Below are 24,070 nucleotides of genomic sequence, written 5' to 3' on the forward strand. Positions count from 1 at the left end.
GCCAGATATGAGCGGTGTTAAAACCAAAATAAAAAATAAGAAGCTAACAAAAAAAAAAAAAAAAAAAAAAAAAAAAAAAGGTATTTGGGAAATAAACAAGCCGCCAGAAACGTAACAATGTATAAGGGAATGAACTTTATTTTATTAAAAAAAAGTTTATCACACAAGGCAGAAAAAGAGAAGAAATGCAAACTGCTATGAACAGACCACAGGACCCCCACACTGGCAGCAAAAAGGGTTTTTTTTCATTACGACCAAATCAAAGGAAGCGAGAGAACAAGACACACATTGTTCTGATTGTGGTGATTCCTTAACATTAAAACATTAAAACTAGACAAACTGAATGTACAGTATAAGACGGACAGTTTCACCTTCCACAGGAACCTCAATACAGAACCCCATACAAACATTTCATTTCGGGTTTTTTTTTTTTTCACGTTGAGTGGACAGTACAAATGAAACAGGGAAGGTTTAACAGCTATACAATACATTTGATTGATAACTTTTAAGACAAACTATACATTTTTCAATGGGCACTTTCAGGGAAAAAAAAAAAATTGTAAAACAAAGAAACAAAAAAAGTCACATCCAGGATTTTTTTTTTTTTTTTTGTGTGTGTTTTTATTGAAGTAACATCAAACCTGCATGTGGAGGTAAGCATGTCACCGGGGAATACAAGGGAAGTGATTGCCTTTAAACAGGGCTCCCTTAACCATATCCCCACTCACTTTGTAATTCGCCTTGACAGTAAATCAATTCTCAGGCCTGGCCCCTTGGACTTCTCCAACCCTAGGTCCTCCTCTCCCAACATTCCTGCACACATGAATCACTTTGACTCCTGGATTCTAGAAGGCATTTCCTGCCCAGCCCTCTCTCTGTCTCTCCCTCGCTCTCCCTCTGACTTTTTTTTTTTTTTTCTTCGGCTGAAAGCTGGGCTGGAACCCAGCTGAGCTTTGATTTGGACCCGGAGGGAGAGCGAGGGAGGGAGGAGAGCTTGGCTTAGCGCAGAGCCCTGGCTGCGGGACTTTCTCCTGAAGACCGAGAGGCTTTGGGATACGCTGGAGATGCCTGCACACCCAAGCGCAGATTTAGTGTTTCATCCTTCAAACCACAGTATGAGCGGTGGACCGTGTTCAATGTGCACTATCACTGCCAGTGCAAAGTCTGTCATAGGGGTGCGTCCACTCGGTGGGATTAAAGTATACATTCGGTCTCAGACATAGTTGAGCATGCTCATTAATTCGGCTCTGAGACCAGTTAACATAGAACATCAACACAGATTTTTGGAGAACAACATATAATGTGACTCTTTAAAATTTCTCAACACGTTGCGGGGACCTCGTGCTGACGTTCAATGTTCTAAGCAGATAAAACAGCGTCCAAATATATTAATGGGCAAAGAAGAAAGAAAGAAAAAAAACAAAAAAAAAACAAAAACAAAAAAAACATAAGTGGAACATAAGTTGGCCTTTTAAAGCTGTACACTTTCAAGTTTACATCTAAAATAACATTTGATGGTAAATCCACAGCATTTATATACATATTCTCGTGAGGAAGCAGACTCGAGACAACCAAAGAAGCTCTTTAAAAAGAACGGCCTACCTTCTAAAATCGTATTATATACAAAAACGTTGTAACGTACTTTACAGAGATCACTACACAAATTTCACAAACAGAGAGTCCTAAGGTGTGGGAGCGAGGCTGCTGTTACGTGAGAAAGGGTGGTGGGTGGTAGGGAGTGAATTGGCCTAATCAGCGTAAAAGATGGTGTGTGTGTGTGTGTGTGTGTGTAGGCGCGTGTGTGTGTGTGTGTGTGTGCGCGCGTGTGTGCGCACGTGTGTGTCATTTTCCTGTATGGTTTCGTCTGTATGTGTTTATCTGCGAATGTGAGAGTGTACGATCTCAGCCCCTCTCGCCCCGCTCTCAGATCATGGCTCTTATCACCAGCCTCCCTTTGACCTGGTGGAGGTAGGCGCTCTGCATCGCCTCAAAGCCCTCGCCGGCCAGGGTCTCGTCCTCGCTGTCGACCGGCTCCTCTTTGACCTTGATGACCCCGCGGTGAACCTCGGCCAGCTCCCCGCTGGAGCCGCTGCTGCCGCTGCTGCTCAGGGTGTGCTTCCGGATCACGCCTCCGGGGGGCAGCCTGTCCTCCCGCATGCTCTGCTGCCGGAGCGGCTCCTCCTCCTCCTCCTCCTCGGACTCCTGCAGGTGGGCGGCGTTGGGCTGACGGAGCTGCTCGATGGACTTGGACAGCAGCTGCAAAGCGACGCGGCAACAAATTAATAACGCTACCGTTGCCGCCCGATGACATTTGCCGACTGCGCGCGATAAAACTGATTTATCATTTATCATTCTGGACCGGTGCAAATGAAGAGTACACACCGGTCACACCCAAATAAATCTGAACGCTACAGAAATCATGGGAGTGGGCTTCTAATGACACAAATTCCTATTTCAAGTCAACACATTTTGATCATCGATAAGTCCGCTGTAAAACTCAGTGTATTAAAGTGTATTAAATATTTTGAGTTTGATTTACTGAACTCGAAGCTGTATCTGTATCTTTTCCTAAATCAACATTTCTATACTAATAAGTATAATGCTTTCATGTACCAAAACAGGAGAATAACAAAGATAATACTGTAAATCATTAAAATCATATAAAAGTATATCAACCATTAGTAAGGTATATAAGTCACAATCCATGGGTAAGATTTGTCATATGAGCAAATAAATACATTTTAATCAATATTATGGAACAGGGCACTAAATACCTTGAGAAAGCTTCATGTTGATTGTGACATTTTTAAATGACTGTGTGGTGGTGGCCACAATGGCAATTTTGCATGATTTGCATAAAGACGAAAGTTTTACATTTATTGTGAACCTAGAACACATAGCATTAGAACTCGGTGTGTTTCGTCACGCCAGGCAGCAGAACGGTGCCTCCCTTGTATTTCAGAACCACTTCCATTATAATGCAATTAATCTGCCACAAGGCGGCCCCGGGGACGGGGTGGAAAAACACCTAACCCCGGCAGCTGCTTAGCACTAACCTTATTGCCTAAAGAATATTGGCCCAGAGCAAATATCCCTTCAGTTAAGAATTAGCCTCTTTAGTCTGGCATTAGTCAATTCTGTTTATATCTCTTCCTAAAACCTTAAGCTCTTGTAAATTTCCATAAGAGCCCCCTATTGGTGCAGGTAGTGTATGACGTTAAAAAACCAAAGCCTCGCACTTCCCCCATGGGCCACTGCTAGGAAATTAATTAGGGCAATGATTCAGAGATCCTTCTCGGTAAACACTGACGGGTCATCCCTGATTAGCGGCCATTTATAAACTCCACGTAGAGCGGCTTTACGTGCTATCTCATTGTTCTAAGTGATCACACCGGGGTTCAATCAGCCACTTCCTGACCAGCAGACGCTATATAAAACATATTACGTAAACATTATGTATTATGAAAATATTGTATCCATTTGTGGACTGGATAGACTGTAGATATTTTGTTTTGTAAAATTAACTGCCGATGTTAAGGCTTGTTTCGGCGACTGAGTTCGCTTTCCTTCGATTTACAGGGGGGACTTTAAAAGAAAAGAAAATATGTGTTGTATCAAATATCACACCGTCGACTGCCGCTCAATAATGGCTTTGGGCGCTTTGTGTTTTTTTTTTTTTTTTTTTTTTTTTATTACTTCTCGGCGAGAGTTGCACTTGCAGCGAGCTCTATAGTTCCCATGGCTATTTTGAGGCCAGAACATTGGGACAGATCAGTGTGTGCTCATACAATGCTGCCTTTCACAGTGTCTGCCACCTCACACACTTCCCTCACCAGAATAATTACACTCTGTGGATGGCGAGGTCACAACGGCCAGCTCGCAGAAACACAAATATTGCCACAGAGGAACAAAAGCATGTATTCTGGGCACTTTTTTTTTTTTTTCCTTCATTTGAACTTGGCTGAATTGAATTTCACAGAGTTAGCATGTGAACAGCACTGATGCCTTAAGCTATGATAACAGAATTAGTGCAGGGGAAGCATTTCTTCCCCATTTGAAATCAGGCAGAAGTTCTTTACTTTGCAGAAATAACACTGGGATTTCGGGGGGGCGTGACCGGGCTACGGGTCCGGCTTTGTAAACCTAAGCTACTGCAGAATCCGCTACAAAAGTTTAAAAATAGATTCTCATTCAGGTGTTTAAAATTATTAAATCGGACTCCCCTCGTTAAAAATCACCATAGGACCCCCTGAGACCAAAAAAGGGGGAAAAGAGAACGATTCCAACGCAATCACAAAGTACCAGTCCCCCCGCTTGTGTTTTGAATACGGACGGACGAGGTACAATACCTTATTTATGTGGATCTGGTGCTGGTACTGCTTCTGCTTCTCCAGGAAGTGCTGGTGCTGCTGCTGTATGACCAGCTGGGCCAACGTGTTCTGAGGAAGCGGTGCCGACTGAGTCCTGTTCAGGGGCCGGTGTTTGGGTAATTTAGGCCGACTGTTGGTGGAATGGCGTTCCTTCATGGCCAGAGGAGACTGGGGGTGGGACGACACAGGGCCTTGGCCTGGGGGTGCAGAACGACAGATTTTTTCCAATTTAGTTCAATTTACAGTTTTTGCGTGTCGATGTACACGTCTCTGGGATTAAAGAAATGACCGTACAGCCACCAATGAGTACTCACCGGTGGAGAGGATCTTCTGCTGTCTCATCTGCTCCTTCTGGAGGAGGTGCTGGAGGAGGGCCTGGTGGCTGGGGCTCACCTTGGTCTCCAGGCTCGTCTGCAGGGGCACGGGGCCCATGAGCTGCCCGGGCAGCCCGTGCCTGATCTCTGCTGAGCTTTCATTCAGCCCGATGGCCTGAGACGAGAAACAATATCACCTCGTTATATCCCTTTATTTGACGCTGTGCCGGCGTCACCGTTTTCTAAGGACTTTTATATATTTACTCGGAACATATAACCAATTTCGTTATCTTCTCATTGGGTCCTCTGTACGTGTACAAATAACTTATTGTGCAGCGGTGGAATCTGAGTCTATCAATAGTTGGAAGGAAGAGCAGCTGATGAAAAGGCCCCAGTGGAATGTGCCTGTGATTAAAAGATGATATATCATGTGCTGAACTATCTGGAGCTGCACTTGAGTGGACTTAGGACTTTTTTTTTTTAAAAGCTGTGATGAATGAGGTAATAGATAAGAGCAGGCCTGACACGAGACACTTCAGAATAATATTTATCTAAGGGCGATAAAATCATCCGGGGTCGTAGGTCAGTGACCCACGGCTGTATATAGAACTTAGGAGGCCACCGATGGCATGTCATTGGGCTCGCATCCTGAAGATCTACAAAACAGGGATTTTTTTTGTGATTTGTTTTTTTTCCTCGTGGTGTGATTTTGTCAGAAACATGCAGGTAACACCGGTACTCACAGTGATGGGGGAGGGGGTGGCCGAGAGACCCAGGGTGATATTGGGTAAGGACGGAGATGTGTACAAGCTCATCACGGACATGGAGCCTTCGGGTCGGAATAGTCTGGGCTGTGAGGGCCAGCGCTACAAAGGGAAAAGCAAAGAAAGAAAAATATAAATCAATATATAAATAAACGGACCATTTAAAAATGAAACAACGACAACATAGACTTAAAAATAAGCAACTCGAGCTTATGATGGGCGATAAACGCAACTTCAGGCTTCCCCGTGCCTCGCAGAGCCAACCCTGATACAGTGCGATTGTTTCTGGATGAAAATATCTTTATGTAACTCTGAAATGTACTCTTTAATTATCGTGTACAGTTCCTCGGTCCCTAGCTCCCATAGCAGTCGCATAGTCCCTGTCCTTTGTCCCGGGTCCCCGCCCTCAGGGCTCCTCTCTCAGAGAACCTCAGCGCTGGGGCACACTTCCTGTACCCAGCTGAGAAGTGGACCAGCATGTGGTTTTGGAACAGCCATGTTTATCCTTCCATCCCCCACCAGCACTAAGTGACCTGTGCGGGGATATCCGGCCCGTATTCGACCCAAGGGACACGTTCCCTCTGAAAAAGGATACCTAATGTAACGGTGCACAAACACGCCTTGCTTTCTCAACAGGCATGAGGTCTTCGGGCAGCCCCCGCGGCGCACCGACGACTTTCGTGAGATTCTCGGCTCGGGCCAATACAATAGCGATCCTGTGTGTTTATTTTATTAGTGTACGGGTGTCTTTGGCTACCAGCGCCTGGAATATCAATTAAACCTCGACAGCCCCTCAACTCTCCCTCCCCAAAATCCGACGTCGGGACGTCTTCTCCCCGCTCCGTGTCCACCAGAGGTCCCCGAGAGAATAAACAACGACACTCAAGGAAAACACAGCTGCTCTATTAAGAGAGCTCTGAGATGTGTCATATCTGCCACCCTTCACGATGATCCGCTTTAGGAACCGAAAGCAGAGGGAGTTCTTTTGTCCGTAAATCTATTAGGAAACGCCTCAGAGCAACTCGAGAGCGGGGCCCGTGGCCAGGACGGTGACTTAAACGCAATGATAAGCCAGCACGAGAAAAGTACGGCCAAACTAAAGATTGCTCATGAGAGATATGAGGTATAGGATATGATTAATGGCGCGTTATTATTTCTTATGTCTGGTATTCAAACACAGAGAGTGTGGCCATAATTTAGTTTTCTACTAAATAGATATAGACAACTCCTGTTGAATAAAATCCAGTTTAAGGCGGCCTTCATCAAAATGCAATAATTATTAAAAATCTTCAAGTTGTTTTCCCCACAGCCGAAGGAAGCTCATGTTCCGTTTGGGAATTTTTGTGCTCAGACTGTTTTGTCCACCTACCGACTAGAAGCGGGACAACTGGAAGTATTATTGCACGCGGTGTTTGTAAACACTAACAGCACTCCCCGGTCGTCTCAAAAGAAGGCAGACGTCAAGCTGTGGTCTTTAACGTCCGTGTGGGGAGCGGCTACCACTGGACCGCGACAGGCAAAGGTTTATGAACACGGAGGGCACGACCGGCGCTCACAGCTACTGACGAGCAGGAAAAGATGAGGCAACACACTCAAATCTCCCATTTTAAGCAGCAAGAATCAAGTAAAGCCTTTTGTTTTACCCTCTCCAAGTCTCATGACTTGGAGAGGTTTAGTATTCGGGGGGGGGTCATACCTCAGTTTTTGTGGTAGTAGGCAAGGAAGAGGGTCCATTTTCAGCCCCAAGGGCACTTGAGGCCCCTATGGGGGAGCTGGGGCCAGAACCAGGGGCACTGTTAGTGGGTGTGGAGTCTGTGGAGCACATGAGAGCATATTATGCAACAGGAAATCTCTGCAGAAATTCTACAGCCCAAAGATATCTGAGAATGAAAACCGAATAATGAATTGCCACATACAGTAAAGCGTAGCCACTCCAGCTAACAAAATAATCTGATTCGATAGCAGGATCAAGTGAACAGGCTCTAAGTCCGGTAATTGCACCTACCCATGAGTTCCAGCGCCCTCTTCTTGTAAGGTGTCATGATGTTTCCATCTCTCCTCTTGAGCATGGGGCTGCTCCTCCTCTCGGCTACTTTCTGCTTCAGTCTGGACCGTACCTTCAGGTTTGGCTCGGAAGCTGGAAAATGAAGAACGACATTTTTTTTTATTTCTCTCAGGCCCGTTTGGACGGTAAAGAATTCAGAAATGACATGAAAATTAAATACACGATAACGAGGTTGTGACCAATCCAATCCACAATCCTTTCGAAAGATTTGGTGGATTCTGCCATGAAATATAAAATGTTGCCTATTTTAAATTATAGATAACATGAAGAGTAAGCTCAACGTGCACAAAAGCACAAACGCTCGCTATGCAACAATTACATTTTTTGTGAAACTGAGAGGAGGTTTCACAGAAATCAAATGAGTCGGGATTGGGGCCATTTCCACCTCATCTGGACCAAATTAGGTTGAGCAACACACAGGCTCTAAGTGAAAGAGTCCGCTACCTGCCGCCCTGGTGACCACAGTCTGATACAGTAGCAGCAGTTAAACTAACACAAAAACATGGCAGATGTTTCAAGAGTTCCCCACGCCCGCCCTCCTAATGCAGAACAGAGATACCCAAACACACAGTTCCAACTCAACCCCACCGCACAGCCGCAGACACGCAACCAAGACATGAGTACAGAAGTTAATTATATATTCATAGTTAACTGATTTATTAAGATTTCTTTCTGAATTACTGTTTGAAAACCCAAACATTTAAATAATGAACAATAAAGACTTTATTCAAAATTCATTTATTCTAAATTAGCGCATTGCTTCATTTCATTGAGGACCCTGAAGTTATAAGCAACAGCGGTCAATCCAAATCCCAGACGCTTTCAGCCGTGCGGGCTCGACCGCAGTTTACCCCCGGCCAATGTGATCGTCTGACTGAAAAACACGGGCCAAAACCTCTAAATTTAAACTTTTTTTAAATTTTTTTTTTCTTTTTAATACAGCTCAACTGTACAAATGTGGCCTATATTAGTGACACAGCCCGCCGAGTCCAGAAAAGGGGTCTGTGCAAAAGGTCAAATGAATAACTGCTCACAAGAGGAGGGTTTTGCGAAGGTGAGTAAGTGCCGCCGCGTCTCAGAGTCGAGGCATGTAAGGCCCCGAGACGCTGACTCATCACTAGGTGGGTCGATACCTAGTGAGTCCGCGACAGATCCTCCATTGCGGGTCTAACATAAAGGACAGGGAGCGGAATGGATCAGCTGCTCTCCCAGCGGGGAGCCAGCCAGGAGCGCTACAATGATGTTATGTAAACGTCTGTTACACAAGAACCAACCCCGCTTTCATTATTAAGCTGACGTCAATAATTAAGGAGGTCTTTTGCACCGTGTACAACACGCCGTTGTAAATGGGAGAGAGTCCACTGTGACGTTAGCTAAGTAGGGTAGAGCGAGGTGTGTGTGTGTGTGTGTGTGTGTGTGTGTGTGTGTGTGTGTGCGTGTGTGTGTGTATGGGGGTGGGGGGGGTATAGTCAGGAGATTGGGCCAGATGCTGCTATTTCTGGATGTTGTCAAACGCGGCAAAAATAAAAAAATCTTTCCATATTAACTAAGGTGGCGTCTACCTTGCCGCCGTGGGCGTGAGAAAGGGTGAGACGGAGCGAGGGAGACGGAATGGAGGCAGGAGAGATAGATGGAGAGAAAACTCTGCAGGGAGCGCTATGAATCGGGCTTCACGCCTCGCTGCCCTGATTGGTTTCTATTTTTACACCCTGCCGCCACCAAGCTCTGCATCCCTAACGGTCGCCACGGGAACGCGAGGCGGCAGCATGGGATGGTGCTTTTTTTTTTTTTTTTTTTTTTCCCTCGCTCGTATCAGAAGGAAAAAAAAAAAAAAAAAAAAGACTCCACGACGCAACAGGAGGGAGTGATGTCAGCGGCGATGTCGAAGCGAGTCCATACGCCGAACACCTGCATCACTGCAACCGCCGCCGACGGGCTGTCACAGCATTTGATCCAAGCAAAACATATATATTCCAGAAATATAGCAGGGCCATAAATCAATCAAATGAATACACTTGAAAGCGGTGCAGCAGGGCCGGCGGTTTCGCAAACTCAATGTGTTATGCTGTCGCAGCGCAGTCAAGATTTTAACTTAAACCGCTGGTAAGTGTTGAGTCGGCAGTACACGTACGCGGAGAAATAAGCGGACGAAAAAGAAACGCCGCTGCCGGTATGCTCCATGCGGTGTGAAGTGGATTTAGAATGGGAAAAAGAAAGTTTAACTTTGTCCCTCGATCGACTGCGATGCAACCAATCCTGAATAAATTTGGACCAATTGCACACAGAGGGAGGTTGGCAAACTGGAAAAAAATAAATGAAAAAAAAAGTTGAAGTTGAAGAATTCCCTTTCATTGTGAGTGTTCAGGGACCTTGGGTGCGTGTGTCCCTCAGAACACAGAGTCCAAACAAGGCCAGAGAGTGTCGCTACAGCATGAGGCACGTTTTGGAGTCCAGGCTGCTCGTACATGGCAAGCTCCTCAGCGTGCTTGACGTCTCTCACTAAAAGACAGTTTGTAGAGTTTGAAGAGTGAAAAAAATCGGAAATATGCTCCAGGTAGTTTCTGCGTTCACATCTATCCGAACTGCTTCAACCGGAGCAACAGCGCAGTCGCTCCCGGCTTAAAGTCGCCCGGCCCTAAGCTGCGTAAATTAAACGTCCAAAGGTGAATCAACAGGTCTGCTTTAATCTGGGCTTTACAATTTCACCTTTTTAGAGAACTGATTTTTGAAATCCTTTCCTGCACCTGCTGAACGCACAAGAACGGTAACTGGGTCAAGACCGGAAAGAAGGGGGGTTGCACCTCTTTACTGCTAAGCTCAATCTATTCTTGCACCAGGCGATCACGTGCTCTCGGCGCGGTCTATTCTAGTCGGCGGACACGGCTCAAAGAGGATATCTGGCGAGTCAATAAGTGGATCACGTGAAATTCTTTAAACTGTTTATTTCTGATACGAGTCTTCTAAAGTCAAAAGTGTCATCAGTGTTTTGTGATCGGATGATACAAGCGGTGACCATTTTTGTTTGTTTTGTTATAACGGGAACTTCTGCAGATCCCTTCAGATATTTATTTTGGTTGAGAGCAAGCGGGCGGAGGCTGACTGCAAATTACAGTTTACTACAAGTCCCTCCTTTGGAGTTTGCAACGACACAGAAACAAAGGGTTTTTTTAATTGGATTACTTTGGGGTGAAAGTGAAGAACGGCACAAGTTAAAAGCTCAGATTTAATGCGGGGTACTTACTTGCTTTCAACTTGGAATTGAATTAAGTAGGAAAATCAAATAGCAATAATAATATCTAAAAATATCTAATAACCGTGTGAATGGCTTTTATCGACTTGGCGAAAAGAAGGAAACTCGTGTTTAACCCCCGACTGTAATTCTCAGAAACGATGTGTGGTGTGATCCCCTTTGACCAAATGTAGCAGTGGGGGAGCCTGGCGGGGGAACATTTCGAACCATCTCCACTTTGTTTTCGGAGAGCTATCTTTTGCTTGAACAAACAGTTCCGACTACGGTCGTCCCGCGTGTTTTTTCGGGGCTCCCAGTCGCCGTCACCTGCCAACCGGCTATCGGTGACAGCCGGTGGCTCGGGGAAACAAGGCTACCTTTGTGCGGCGCTTTTGTGTGCCAGCCTCTCGGAGGGCTTCAACAAAGGCGGAAGTGGGGGAGGTGAGCCCGCACAGGAAATGACCACATATAGATCCTGGAATCCAAACCGCCGGGAAAGGTTTCCCCCCGCGGTTCCATCGACGCAATTATTGCTCGGCGACGGGACGATTGATTGACGGCAAATGATACTATTTAAAAACTAGGTAGAACGTACTGCAGGTCGCAATTATTTCATACCTTTTTCAGTTGTTGAAATGCAACGTCAGAGGTTAACAATGTTGTCGTAAATTCAGAGTGTATTCAGCGCGGAGCTCTCTCATTTTCAAACAGCTGTCTTTAACTGGTTATTAGATCGGCGGGGCCGCTCCTTACCTTACCTCCGGCGGTAAAAAATAAATAAAATAGAGAGAAAGTATTACCCTGTAGTAAAGCTTGCTACAGGGAGTTACAATAAACAAAATCTCCTTTCATGTACCTTTCTAGTATTTATTCCCGCCATGTAGACTCCATAATGACCAGGAATTAGCCTTTTATGACAATATTTAATTCACTTTGCCTAATCTCTAAATTGTATATATACATAAAATGACAGGGCTCTAGTTAAAGAACTCAACAAGTATAATAGTTTGCCAATTTAATTAAAAGAGACACGGAAGGGAAAGGAACATAATATAATTTGGTGACCTCATTGCAGAATTATGAAGTTTTTTAGCTTGGCAAGCGCTCCTGCCTGAGCAAACCAAGAGGGAGGTATAATTCTTATTTATACAACCTTCCCCCGAGGGTTCCCCAAACTTTAAACCAACAAACCTGAGCTGCTTTTCGGTGGGAATTTGTGTGCATTCAACACAGTTTGTGAAGCCCACAATTCAGAGGAAATTCACCCTCTTTAATATTCCTATTTGCTGCCTTTACTGTTCTAAGAGTTCCCATAACCTGTATGTTATTGTAATAAAAATACATACATGCCTCCTTTTAAATAACAGCAAAGTACGTCCGGTGCTATTGTGAATGACATTGTTTTTAAGCCTGTGAGGTGTGAAACACAACTTAATGTTTATTTTTTACGCCGCACATGTCCGGCCTCCGTTGAGTCAGTGTCGAAAATAATGTATTTTGATTTTATCCATTGTTACGCCCTCACCGTTATTAGAGTAAATGTAGGTCCTTTAAAGGGGAGAAAGTTAGGCCTAGCCCTGACGATGAGCCTGATTGAATTCATCAGGTCATCAGCATGTGCAAGAAACCTACTCCAGGAGTAGACTGGCACGGGTCAGAGTGCACTTATTGTGTTCGAAATGCTCAAAATACAATTTTAAATTAGGTTTAGAGTCAAGGATTCCCTGTGCGTGTGTGTGTGTGTGTGTGTGTGTGTGTGTGTGTGTGTGTGTGTGTGTGTGTGTGTGTGTGTGTGTGTGTGTGTAAAAATCACACCTGTCTTCCTCAGGGGGAAGTCGTCTTTGCTCTCTATGGGGGACGGCAGGGTGTACTGGCAGGTTGGAGAGGCTCCTCCCAGAGGTGGAGAACTTTGGTCCAAGGAGGTGTGGTGAGACGAACTGATCACACAACACACATTTATTGTCAATGTTAAAAAAATATATATATATTTGTTTTTTTTACTATCATTAGAATAATGTTACATGTGATATGCCAGGCTTAAATTACTTACGTGTACCACAGTTTGGGGTGGTGGATTAGGGAGTGAGTGGCTCCATTGCTGCTGAGGTCCTTGGCGGATTTGCTCAACAGAAACTCTTGGAGTTTCTGCTTAACTTCTGTACTGGCAACTGCACCTGTGAGGCCAGAGGTCAGAGCCGGAGAGATTGGCATTACCCTAGGGCATACACACAGCATGTATGGTGCAAAACTGAAAAATGCCAACATTTTCTTTGCGTTATTTTGTATAATTTTTAGCACGTGCATTCGCCTGCGCTGCTGTCCAAGGTCTTTTATATTTATATCAACAGAGATATCCACAGCTCAAAGGATTATGCAAGATCCGCTGAGGCAGAGGGCAAACTGCTTTTTTTCTTTTTTCCCGTTTCCATTGTTTCCTAATAGACTTTCTCTCGCTAAAAAAAATCCCCATTTTGTGTAGGAAGATCTCCCCCTAGTGGTCCACAAAACTGAGCCCTGTTTTGTGATGAATGTACAATGTTTAAAATCCAATTTCATGCAGGGGGATTATGGTTGGATGTCAAGTTTTACATTATTAAAACCACAAATATACATATTAGAGGTATCATTAGGTATACATGCAATGGACAATTCAAAATCAGTCATAAACCAAAACTTAATGCTCTAAAATGTACAAGCTTTACATTTTCATTTTAAATATTACATGACACCAGGCCAATCCCCTATTCTTATACCACAAACAATATATGAAAATATGTATTTCCTGCCAATTATATACTGAATTTAAACCTTATGATAGACTATTTTGAAGATCAAAATGTAATTTGGTAAATTACTCTGCTGTTTAGTAGGGAGGTGAACTCTAAAAGAAAATTTGGAAACATTATCCAATATGAGGACGGTTTTCATGGGAAAGCTCATCAACAAAATGGCGCTCGTGATCACAATACGAATTGACTTCTTTCAGGAGACACCCGCGTTACAGTGAATACCACACGTGAATTTGCGACGAGCGAGATGTGAGCGGTCCGACCGTACGACCGAGCCCAAGGGCGCAGCGGTGATGAGCTCTTACTCTCTCGGGAGCGCTCCTTGCCACGGAGGCTGAGGCTGGAGAGGTGCTGCTCTCGGCGGTGCCGCTCTTGCTCCCTCTCCTGCTGGCTCTGCTGCTGCTGCTGCTGCTGCTGCTGCTGCTGCTGCTGCTGGATCTGCTGTTCCAAGCGACGCTCCTTCTCCACCAGCTCCTGCTGCTGCTTCATGACCTGGAGCTCCTGCTGCAGCTGGAAAAGAAAAAAAAAAGATTAAAACAAAAACAAAAAAAAAAAACAGAGTATTTTCTTCAAGCTTGTGTGACGTTAACGATGCTTTTATTTGCTGTGGCAGTGTCACTGTGTGAGTGATAATCTTCTAAGACGCAGTTTCGCAAGTGCTTTGCCATTCAGTTTTCTATCGTGAGAGGGAACACCGCGACGCTGTGCCGTCCTACTGCGGTTACTTACTCATATCCTATACTTAACTATGAGTATAAATGCCCTGAGAAAAAACAGTATTACTTTTACTTGAAAGTGAAATCCTCCATTCAAAATTCTATTTAAGTAAAATTATTAAAGAATTTTTCGATTATGAAATACACCAAGTATCTAAATTAAAACCTAGTGTTAAATATTTAATGTTAAAATATAAATTATTGTTAAAATAGTATGACCTCATATTCTTATGGTTAAGCTTAAAATGTTGACAGTCCAGTTTAGTTTGCCTTAATTTATGGAAAAAAACGATGTTTCATAAAACTATCTATTGCGTGAAGTTGAGTCAATCAAACCAGTACCAGAGTGGAAGAGCCAGTGCTGACCTTGAGGTGCTCCTGGAGCTGGGCCTGGTGCTGGCGGGTCAGGTTCTCGTGCTGCTTCTGGAACTCGCTGATGAGCAGCTGCTTCTGGATCTGCTGCTGCTTCTGGATGAGGAGCAGCTCCTGCTGCAGCTGCCGCTCCCACAGCCCAGGGTCCGAGCCCGGGCCCAGCATCCTCAGCTCCGTGCGCAGGTCCAGCGGAGAAACGGGCTCTACGGCCAAGGGCACCTCTGGTTTAATGTCCACTGAGGAGGGAGAGAGAGAGAGAGAGAGAGAGAGAGAGAGAGAGAGAGATTTAGTTGGTAATAGATTGATAGGTTTGTCAATAATCACTATTTGAAACTGGGTTTTTAAGGTTTTTTTTTTTGGTTTAATTTTGTATATTATAGTACAGAATATGAGAATGATTATTTGGGTATCTTTTTGTATATTTGCCTTTTTTTTTACAGACTGTTAAGCTTTTTTATGCCAATTGTCCATTCAGCAATGTACCAATCCTCACCGCGACAAATTCCTCATATATGAAAATGCCTTTGGCCGAATAAACATATTCTGAATGCTTAACTTAGTTAAGCAGCAGAAGAACATTTGTTTCTTAGAGAGAGAGAGAGAGAGAGAGAGAGAGAGAGAGAGAGAGAGAGAGAGAGAGAGAGAGAGAGAGAGAGAGAGAGAGAGAGAGAGAGAGAGAGAGAGAGAGAGAGAGAGAGAGAGAGAGAGCGTGGTGCACAGGGTGGAAGTAAAGTGAACGGCCTTCCCTCCCCTCCTGTGATTCTAAGCAAAACCGCAATTATATTACAGTTTCTATAAACAAACAAGAGATCACATCCGTCGGAGCGGAGCCCGTTGGGAGCGGCTGTATCACACAGATGCAATGGATGTTTGGCACGAAATGTTGAAATAGTAATTTAAAGTATTTACATGAAACCCTATCTGCTTGGTGTTTCAGAAATAAATAAAGTGCTCAACGCAAGATTCCTTCCTAAATATTCTGGAACATCGAGCAGATATTCCATCTTCACCCTCAGAAAATTCCGGGGGGGGGGGTGTGGAATGTGTGTTTGTTTGTGAATTCTTGGGTCTACGACGCTACTTTTCAGAGCGAGTCACTGCGATGACCACATTGATTAAAATTGCATTTTTCTTTAACAAGCAGCTCCCAATTATTGATAATGGCCAATGCAAAGGGAGAGGGCATCCCCTTGGTCTGAAGGCCCTATATATAGCCTGTTCCTAAGAAGAAATACTGTAGGGTTAGACGCACAAGACAAGGCTACTCCATCTCTCAATCCCACAGAGGATAGCGAGAATTCTTAAGCTGCACTGTATATATTTTTTTAGATATTATTTTAAATTTCCTCTTTTCTGTGTCCTTGTTAATGTATTAGGCAAAAAAACCTGCTTCAATCAATTCCATTGAAGTTTTACAGAGCTATAGTCGTCACATAAAAAAAATAAAAAAGGTGAAAGGTCTTCCTCTTCATGACGTAAAACACAAAGAGTGGCTTGCATACTGTCGCTTCCATTTTTAAACGGGCGGAAAAATATTCAAAGCTACTTAAAATGCCAGCGCCTGACTCTAGATTTATGGAGTGCATTCATTGCCTTAATCTTCTCAAGGGTCACATTTGAGTGAACAAGTACAGACAATGTTACAGCACCACCTGTTCCCGAGCCAATGAGAAAACCAGACAAGCTAAAACACAAAAATATATTTTTTCACATTTTTATTTTTCCATTATCATGGATCATAAAGTGCCAACAGATTTGGTCAAAACAGTCCAAAATATCGACCATCAATCTACAGAGGCTGTCAACTTACAAATAATGTCTGCTCGTTCCCTGAAAATGTAAAGAGTACCGGCGCGCCATTTGTTTTGTCATGCAGCCTGTTTTTCTCAGCTACCATTCCGTGTGTATGCGCCCATGAAGATTATAAATAGCAACATAAAAGCAAGTGGCGCAATCCTGGTCTACAACAACCCCCACACCCCGGTATCCACCACCCTAACTTGCTGCTGCCATGGTAACACTGCCGACGTAATTACGTCTCCCCATCCTGCAGATTTAGAGCCTCGCTGCATGTCATCTCCTGCCCACCACTGCTGTGTGACATGTTGACTATCATGTCAGCCTTTGGGCTTTATATAATGTAGGAATCCCCAACAGAGAGAAAGAGAGAGGGAGAGAGAGAAAGAACAAGCGATTGCATTATATTAAAAAAACAACAACAAAAAAAAAAACATTATGAAGTTGTAGAGCGGAGAGGATTATCTCTCTCAAATCACATCCAGTGAGTGAAGACAGCTTGGGGGGACACCGGTACTGCACCTTCGCTGCCTGTGTTCTAAAAAAAGCTCCAATCAAACGATGGAAGCTACAGGCGCAGAGAGCAGGTACCTGTAGCGCAGACCTTCCTCTGGTGAATATTAATCTTAGCCTGCGAGTGCTCGACAAAGGACTCTTTTGTAGCTTTTGTCACTGTTCCAGGGGCAGCCGTGAACCTGTGAACCATCGAAGGAATCAGTGAGTCAGACAGCCCCAGCGCCGCTCTCGCCTAATGGACCTAAATATAGCTTCAAAAACACCTGCTGGCCGGGAGAATCCGCCACTGTGATATCTAATTAATCTCATATTTCATTCTGTACCCTCACTGTGACTGACATTAAGTAGCACCACTTTGATCAAGACACCACGCTGAGCTTGCATCGGATAATCATGCGCAGTGTTTTTTTTAAGAGGAAACGGGGCGCGAGTGGGCCGGCGGAGGCTGGAGCCACCTCTGATAACCGGGGGCGTGCGAGATGGCCCTCGAGGAGACCAGAGACGCCTGATGTGCTCGCAGTATTCCAGCGGAAAGATGGAAATGAAGGGATGAGAGGATAACGAGGTCATTGGGGGCCCGTTATGTGCTGCCCAAACAACAGGAACAGTTAAACAACAGGAAAATATGTCTTTGACCAATATTCTCTATTTTCTGCCTCATTTAAGCACTTGTTTCCTTGACCAACTTCAGGTAATTCAATAAATCCTAAAACTTCTCCCGAAGGTAAAATCTGCTGTTGATCTCTCACAAAAACGCTCCTGAGGCAGGGGAGAATACGGAACGACCAGTAACCGGGGCTAAATATAAATGGTTTTCTGAGCAGGGTCTTAATATAGACAATGTGCGAAAGACTGTCACACTTGTGAGGCCGCCTGCCCAATTTAACATGGGCAAAAAATAAAAGCGCAGGGGTTTGCATTTACGCAACCTTTGGGTCAGAATCACTCAGGCAGAAGAGACAGCCACTGCAGATTCAGAGGTCCCAAAAGTGGCAAAAGAGATCGCAATCTCCAAATACGTTTCCCTGTGTTCCTGCAGCGATAAATCGCAGCTCCTGATTGGTCGACCGGGCTTAGAAATATATCACTGGGTGCTGGTAAACAAGAGATTTATGAATGACAGGTACCAAATTTGTTTTTAGCACGAGGGAGTGACAAGCACCCTGCCCCATGCCCAAATTCCTCCCCGCGGAGGGCCTGCCAGGGGGGGATTGGGTGACTCATGGCCTGTGACCACACTCCCACTGCAGTGGCACCGCTGATGGTGTTTATTTCTATAACCAATCTGCCTATCATTAGCCTCGCTGGTGGTTGGAGTGACGATCACAGCCTTAATTTGAAATGTTGGAAGTCTTTTTTTGCCGCAAGCCACATAAGCAGGCTTCACAGCCCGAGAAGAGAATACACATCAACAACAACACTATATTACACGTGAGGAGCCCTGACACACGTTGAGTATTGCCAGAAAATATATCAGCACTATGGGTTAAGGCGTGACACCTATGTGACTGGAGGGGCTTTGTTTTAGTCCTTTATTTAGTCACTAGTTTCACTTTGGTCAGTGCTTTTAGCCCACACTTTAATTAGAGTTGTGCTTTAGCTCAGGATCTTCTTGAATGAAAAGACACATTGTTTAAATGGTTCCCTTTAAATACATTGCGATGAATTAAACATCTCCTTAAACAGAGGGGGAAAAAAATCTTTTGGGTAGCACTTCCGAATTACCACTAATTTATATGTAGATCTTTAAAGGTATCTATAAATCAATAGCAAAAGATAACACTTGTTTTTTTTCGATTTCAATGTTGTTATTCATTTGCCATGACATGTTTAAAACGTATAGGTCATAGCTTAGTGGCAATTTAAATTGTTAATTTTTCCTGTACTGTGGAATTATGAAATTCTTTGCACCAAAATACCATCTGAGAATTTGCATTTTTCACCTAAAAATCTACTGGCTAGAATACATTTAAATAAAGAAACTCCATCCAATTACCAGTAGATAGTACACACATTGCATCCCAAGGAGTTAGAACGAAACATAGTAGTATTTCAATGGGATAATGATTTGGGGATTCACACAAATTGTCAAAAGTTGTATTTATTCATAAATTCATAGCAAACTAAGCAACTGGTGTTTACATTTCCAACTTGTTGCCTGAGTCTAGAGACGTTTTGCTCGCTGAAACTCCATCTTGCACCGTATAAATAGAAACAGAGATGCAGAAGATGTTTCAAGGCAAAAATAAACTGATGCTTGGGACTGCTATGTGGTGCTGGATCTTTCATTAAGTGCCTTGTTATTTCGGGCAGCTGGTATGTCTAAAGCAGGAAACGGGCCTTTATTTTTAAGTCTCGGGCTCGTCCTTGCAGCTGAGCAAGAGCTGTGGCTTGCCGGCTATCTACTGACAAAAGAGAGCAGAACCACACCAGCACGGCTCTCTGCCGGGGGGGAATCTGGGGGGGGGGGAAGTCCCCGATCTGGCCCTGGAGGGCCACTCCAGAGACAACCCAACACGACAAAACACAAAGAATCTGAATCAAACACAAACAGAGGACAATAATTAGTGTGAAATTGTGTGTTTGTGGCAGTGCATTAATTGATCAGCTAAAAGTGCAGGTTTTTACTGTCTGTTAATAGCTAAATAGTTGAAATGAACATGGCTGAGGCAACAGTAATCTGATAAATAATACAGATGAGGGGGCTTGAAGGTTGCAGCATTGCTGCCCTCTGAAAGGTTTCCATTGAAACGAGCTTACGCACAAGGAGCTTACATATATTTCCAACTAATTAGTTTTTATTTTGAGTGGACAGTTAATCTGAAAGCTGTTTTCATCAAAAGCCCATGATGCCTCTAATAAAAATGAAAATGCGATTTTGTCCACTGTCTACTTCAAACATATTGCCAATGGAGGGGGAACATCACACACAATGTAAAATAGATTTATCTGCTGTGAATATACCTTCATAGTAAATCACAAGGGCGACGAAGCAGCATTGTAAACTATTGATTTGTTGTAATAAATGGCACAGAAACCTGCCTCTAGCTCGGAGGTAAAGCGGGAACACATCTCTGCCGAACAGCATGTGAGAACAGGGATGTTTGCATCTCTAAAGGATTTAAATTCCATATTGTCAGGGAGAAACATGAAAAAAGAACACGTTTAATAAGCAAATGACGACATTCTGTTCTGAATGTCTGTCCCACAGCACTGCTTTACAGTGAGAACGCAGAGATGGAACGATAACTCTGAGACGCCTAATCTTAGCAGGCTAATGCCATAAGCTTAAAATAACTCACCCAAGAATAGCTGACCCACAGAATAAGCAAGAAGCCTGAATTCAGGCACTCAGAATATCTGTTGTTTGGCTCGGAGGGATATGAAGAAGTGAAAAATAACCCCCCCTCTCGCAGTCCAATGTAGTTATTGACCTCCTCTAATGACAGGCACGGAAAGCATCAGAAAGCACATCTCCTCACATTCAATTCAGTTTCGCTTCCAGCGGGGTTATTTTATCGTGATTGTCACTGAATATATTATAATATTCCTGAATATATTCTCGAATAATTAAGTGCTAGCTTATCTTGTCTGAATACATCTTAAATAGATCTCAATATATCCAAGTCATGTGAAAAATAAATAAATCTGAACCAGGAATAGCTGAGGATGAATAATTTAACATGCTGTTGTCTATTGTTGAAGCTCGAACAGAAACCACCAACGACTCCAGACGACAGTATCTCTCAGCAAATGCTCATATGACTAAATCTCTACTTTCTCATTACCCGAGCTTTCCAGCAAAGCACATGACATTAACACTTCCCCAGGGTACAGTGCTTCAGCTCGCCACTAGTTTGCGGATCTCTAAAAATGACTGCAGATGTTGTGAATAACCAAAGGTTGAAAACAAAGACTATCAAAGGAGTGACTCATCCCGACTCAATACAGTCAACAGGCATTACTCATCGTGATGTCAGCCGTGTACTCTTCAATTCAATTCTCAGGTCAAAAATAGAACAGTCATTGTCCGCGGTAAATATCCTGAGAGAAACCTTTCGTAAGTGCAATTAGTATTTTTGTCACTGAATTTCCTCCTCCCCCAAAAGTGCAGCTCTCTAAATACCAAATTCAGCCCTTTGATGCTCACAGAGATTCCTCTCAAGCCGCAAAAAACAAATGGCAAATATACCAATGTATTCCTGGTTTCAATGCCAATGGGAATATCGCTTATGTAGTCAGAATATACAGGAATGACAGGTATAACATAAACCTGTTAAGCAACATGACTCAGGGGACAATCTCTCCAAAAACCAGGCTTCACACGTTGAAATTAATCAGAAAGGATAAACGCAGCACAGCAAAATAAGAAAGAAAATACCTGGATTTAGAAGGCAGTGCCCTGATAAATACCACGCTGCCTCGCTGAGAAGTTAAAGAGTCCTCTTTTCACAAAGGGAGACATAGACTGGGTGAGACCGGAGAGTTGAGAGTGTGCCACAGTGAGGGGGGAGAGAGAAAGAGAGAGAGAGAGAGAGAGAGAGAGAGAGAGGGAGAGAAAGAGAGTTATACAGAGGATGTAAAATAGAGAGGTAGCCACTGAAAGATCCTCAGATATAGAAAGACCGGAATGCAAAGAGAAAAAAAACAACGAAAGAAAAGAGATGGACGGACGGAAATAAGAGATCTCCCGTGCAGCGGGGGCGGAAAAAAAAGTCACCTGAGTTGTTCACGTTGTGCATCTTGTTCGGGTCGGGGAGCTGCTGGTGGTGTCCGACGCGCCCGTCTGTTGTGGAGAAACTCGACTCGCCCTCGTAAATCGTCTGCAGCATACTCCACTCAGCACTCGGGTCTCATCGCACGCCCTGCGCTTCCTGTCACTAAGAGCCAGCCCTCGGCCACTCAGGGGAGCAGGCAAGACGACAACAGCCGACTATCTGCCTTCCTCTGCCTCCTCCTCCTCTGAGAGAAAGAGACCGAGAACAAGAGAGAGAGAGAGAGAGAGAGAGAGAGAGAGCTCTCACTCTACAGCAGTAGCACTAAACACACACCCTCTTCCTGCAGGTCTTTCCGACACTCCCGTCTTAAATGCGCTGCACACTGTGTGTCACACTGATCCACTAGCCTCCTGCTTTTCCGATCCGGGCGCTTTCTGTCTCTCAGCCTTCCTGTCTCTCCACTCGCTCGTGTCAGAGTGTCTCCGAGAGCAGATTAGCAGAATGTGGCGCAGAGTTGCCGGGCGAGGCGTGTGCTGTGAACTGAGGACCTCTCTGAAGCGGCGGCAGCGCTTTGCTTCGCAAGGGAGGGAAGAGAGAGAGAGAGAGAGAGAGAGAGAGAGAGAGAGAGAGAGAGAGAGAGAGAGAGAGAGAGAGCGCTTCATTTGCATGTGAATCAACAACTGCGTGGCCCACAGGTGACAGAAATAGAACAATGGCCAGCCCTGGCTAAAAATAGGTCAGGCGAAGCGAGGGGATTGGAGCAGCATTGATGCGTTTAAAAATACCGCACCAAACACAGCTGTCTTCTTCTGCTCCAGCCAGAAGGCATGTCTCCTGACTCCCTCTCTGCAGATGGAGGCTCCATTCCTCCTCCGTCTACCTCACTTTTTACCTCCTTATTTTAATTTATTTGTATTAATTTATATAGATATCTATCTATATAGATATCTATCTATATAGATATCGATTTAGATATATAGATCTATCTATCTATCTATCTATCTATCTATCTATCTATCTATCTATCCATAGAGAGAGAGAAAGTGAGAGAGAGAGAGAGAGAGCAAGCGAGAGACAGGGGATATACTGTATGTATGGCAATACATACAAATATATTTAAAGAGAAAGAAAGAAAAACATTCCTTAATCCTCCTTAAAGCAATCTTTAGCTGATTATTTTCACCTTCTTTATAGACACAGACAGACAGACAGACATGACAGCAGAAAAAGACCTTAACCTGTGTTAAGGTCTTTTTCTGCTGTTGTTTGGCCTGTGTGTTTTTCACAGGCCAAACAATAAAAAATTTCCACGCGCCTAAAACAAACAAATACAAAAAATAATAATAATGAAGACAAAACAGAGGTGCAAGACTTCCTGTGTATCCGAGCAAGCACTGCTCTTTAGGCATCACTCTTTGTAGGTTAAGCCAGACAACAAATCCAACTGTGAGACGCAGGAACACGTCGGCCACGATTACATAAACCTTGAAATTGGTCAGCAAGCACGTCTCAATTTTCTTGAAATATAAGTGATAATGCGAGAGGGCGCGAGATATTCATGTATTAGCAGTGCAGTACATTTATAGCCTCTTGAGAATGAACATTGAGAGAAAGAATATTTGGCAACATTTTCGGAGAATTCATTCATTATAATCACGTTGGAGGAATTTAATTCCGTCCCAATTTACTGAGATTTATCGCTAATATGATCAAACTTAATCCCATCAAAGTCAAGTGAAATGTTCTGTCCAACCACTGATGCAGGGCTGAGTTGGTCAAGCAGGCTGTGCCTTTAAATTTTTCATCTTCCTTCATAATTTGACCTGTCCCCCAGCCAGGGGCATGGAGCCAGCACAGTTATTTTTAGGTCCTGAGCTCTGATGACTGGCGGCTAGAGAGACAGAGAAGGAGTTTTACTGTGTTGTTTCAGCTGGACAAACAGTTAACCCCTCAATCCTTTTATCACAGAGTAACAAAGGAGGCCAAGGAGGAAATGCACAGCTTGCAAGCGCTCTCCAGATATAAAACAACTTAAGGGCTAATGCACAATATTTTGTTGTTGTTTTTGTTTATTTGTTTGCTTGACGTTTTTGTTTTTTTATATTTGCGAAACTTCTTGTTTTTTTTATCGTCAGTGCACTATGCTGACAACTGTTCTCATTCCTTATCACATTCTAAGTTACCCCAAAGGCTGACTTTAACGTTCAAATATAGTAGAAACCTCCCTTGATTAATGTATGACGCAACTTAGCTTCATTCACAATGTTAACACACAAAAAAAGGATCTTTTCACAATTAGGGTAATTTAAATCCTTCTTGATGTGCGTGTGTATGCGGCAAACTTGGCTGCCGTGTTGGATAAGATGGTGCAGTTAACAGGGATAACAGGGCTACAAGTCCAAGGTAATAATAGCTAAAGA

At 43.9% G+C, this 24,070-nt stretch overlaps 1 protein-coding gene across 1 annotated transcript; it reads right to left on the minus strand.

Annotated features, from left to right (window-relative positions):
• Positions 1–121: 121 nt before the first annotated feature.
• Positions 122–22,166, minus strand: hdac9b (histone deacetylase 9b). The gene is made up of 11 exons (XM_080005230.1): positions 21,653–22,166; positions 14,614–14,855; positions 13,837–14,041; positions 12,793–12,916; positions 12,558–12,679; positions 7,454–7,585; positions 7,145–7,260; positions 5,428–5,550; positions 4,685–4,859; positions 4,350–4,567; positions 122–2,256 (listed from the first exon to the last, which is right to left on the minus strand). Exons 1-11 carry the CDS (start codon positions 21,762–21,764, stop codon positions 1,924–1,926), a joined length of 1,902 nt encoding a protein of 633 aa, XP_079861356.1. The 5' UTR covers positions 21,765–22,166; the 3' UTR covers positions 122–1,923.
• Between the last annotated feature and the right edge of the window lie 1,904 nt (positions 22,167–24,070).

Source organism: Zeus faber (genome assembly GCF_960531495.2).
Source record: "Zeus faber genome assembly, chromosome: 8".
Classification (NCBI taxonomy): domain Eukaryota; kingdom Metazoa; phylum Chordata; class Actinopteri; order Zeiformes; family Zeidae; genus Zeus; species Zeus faber.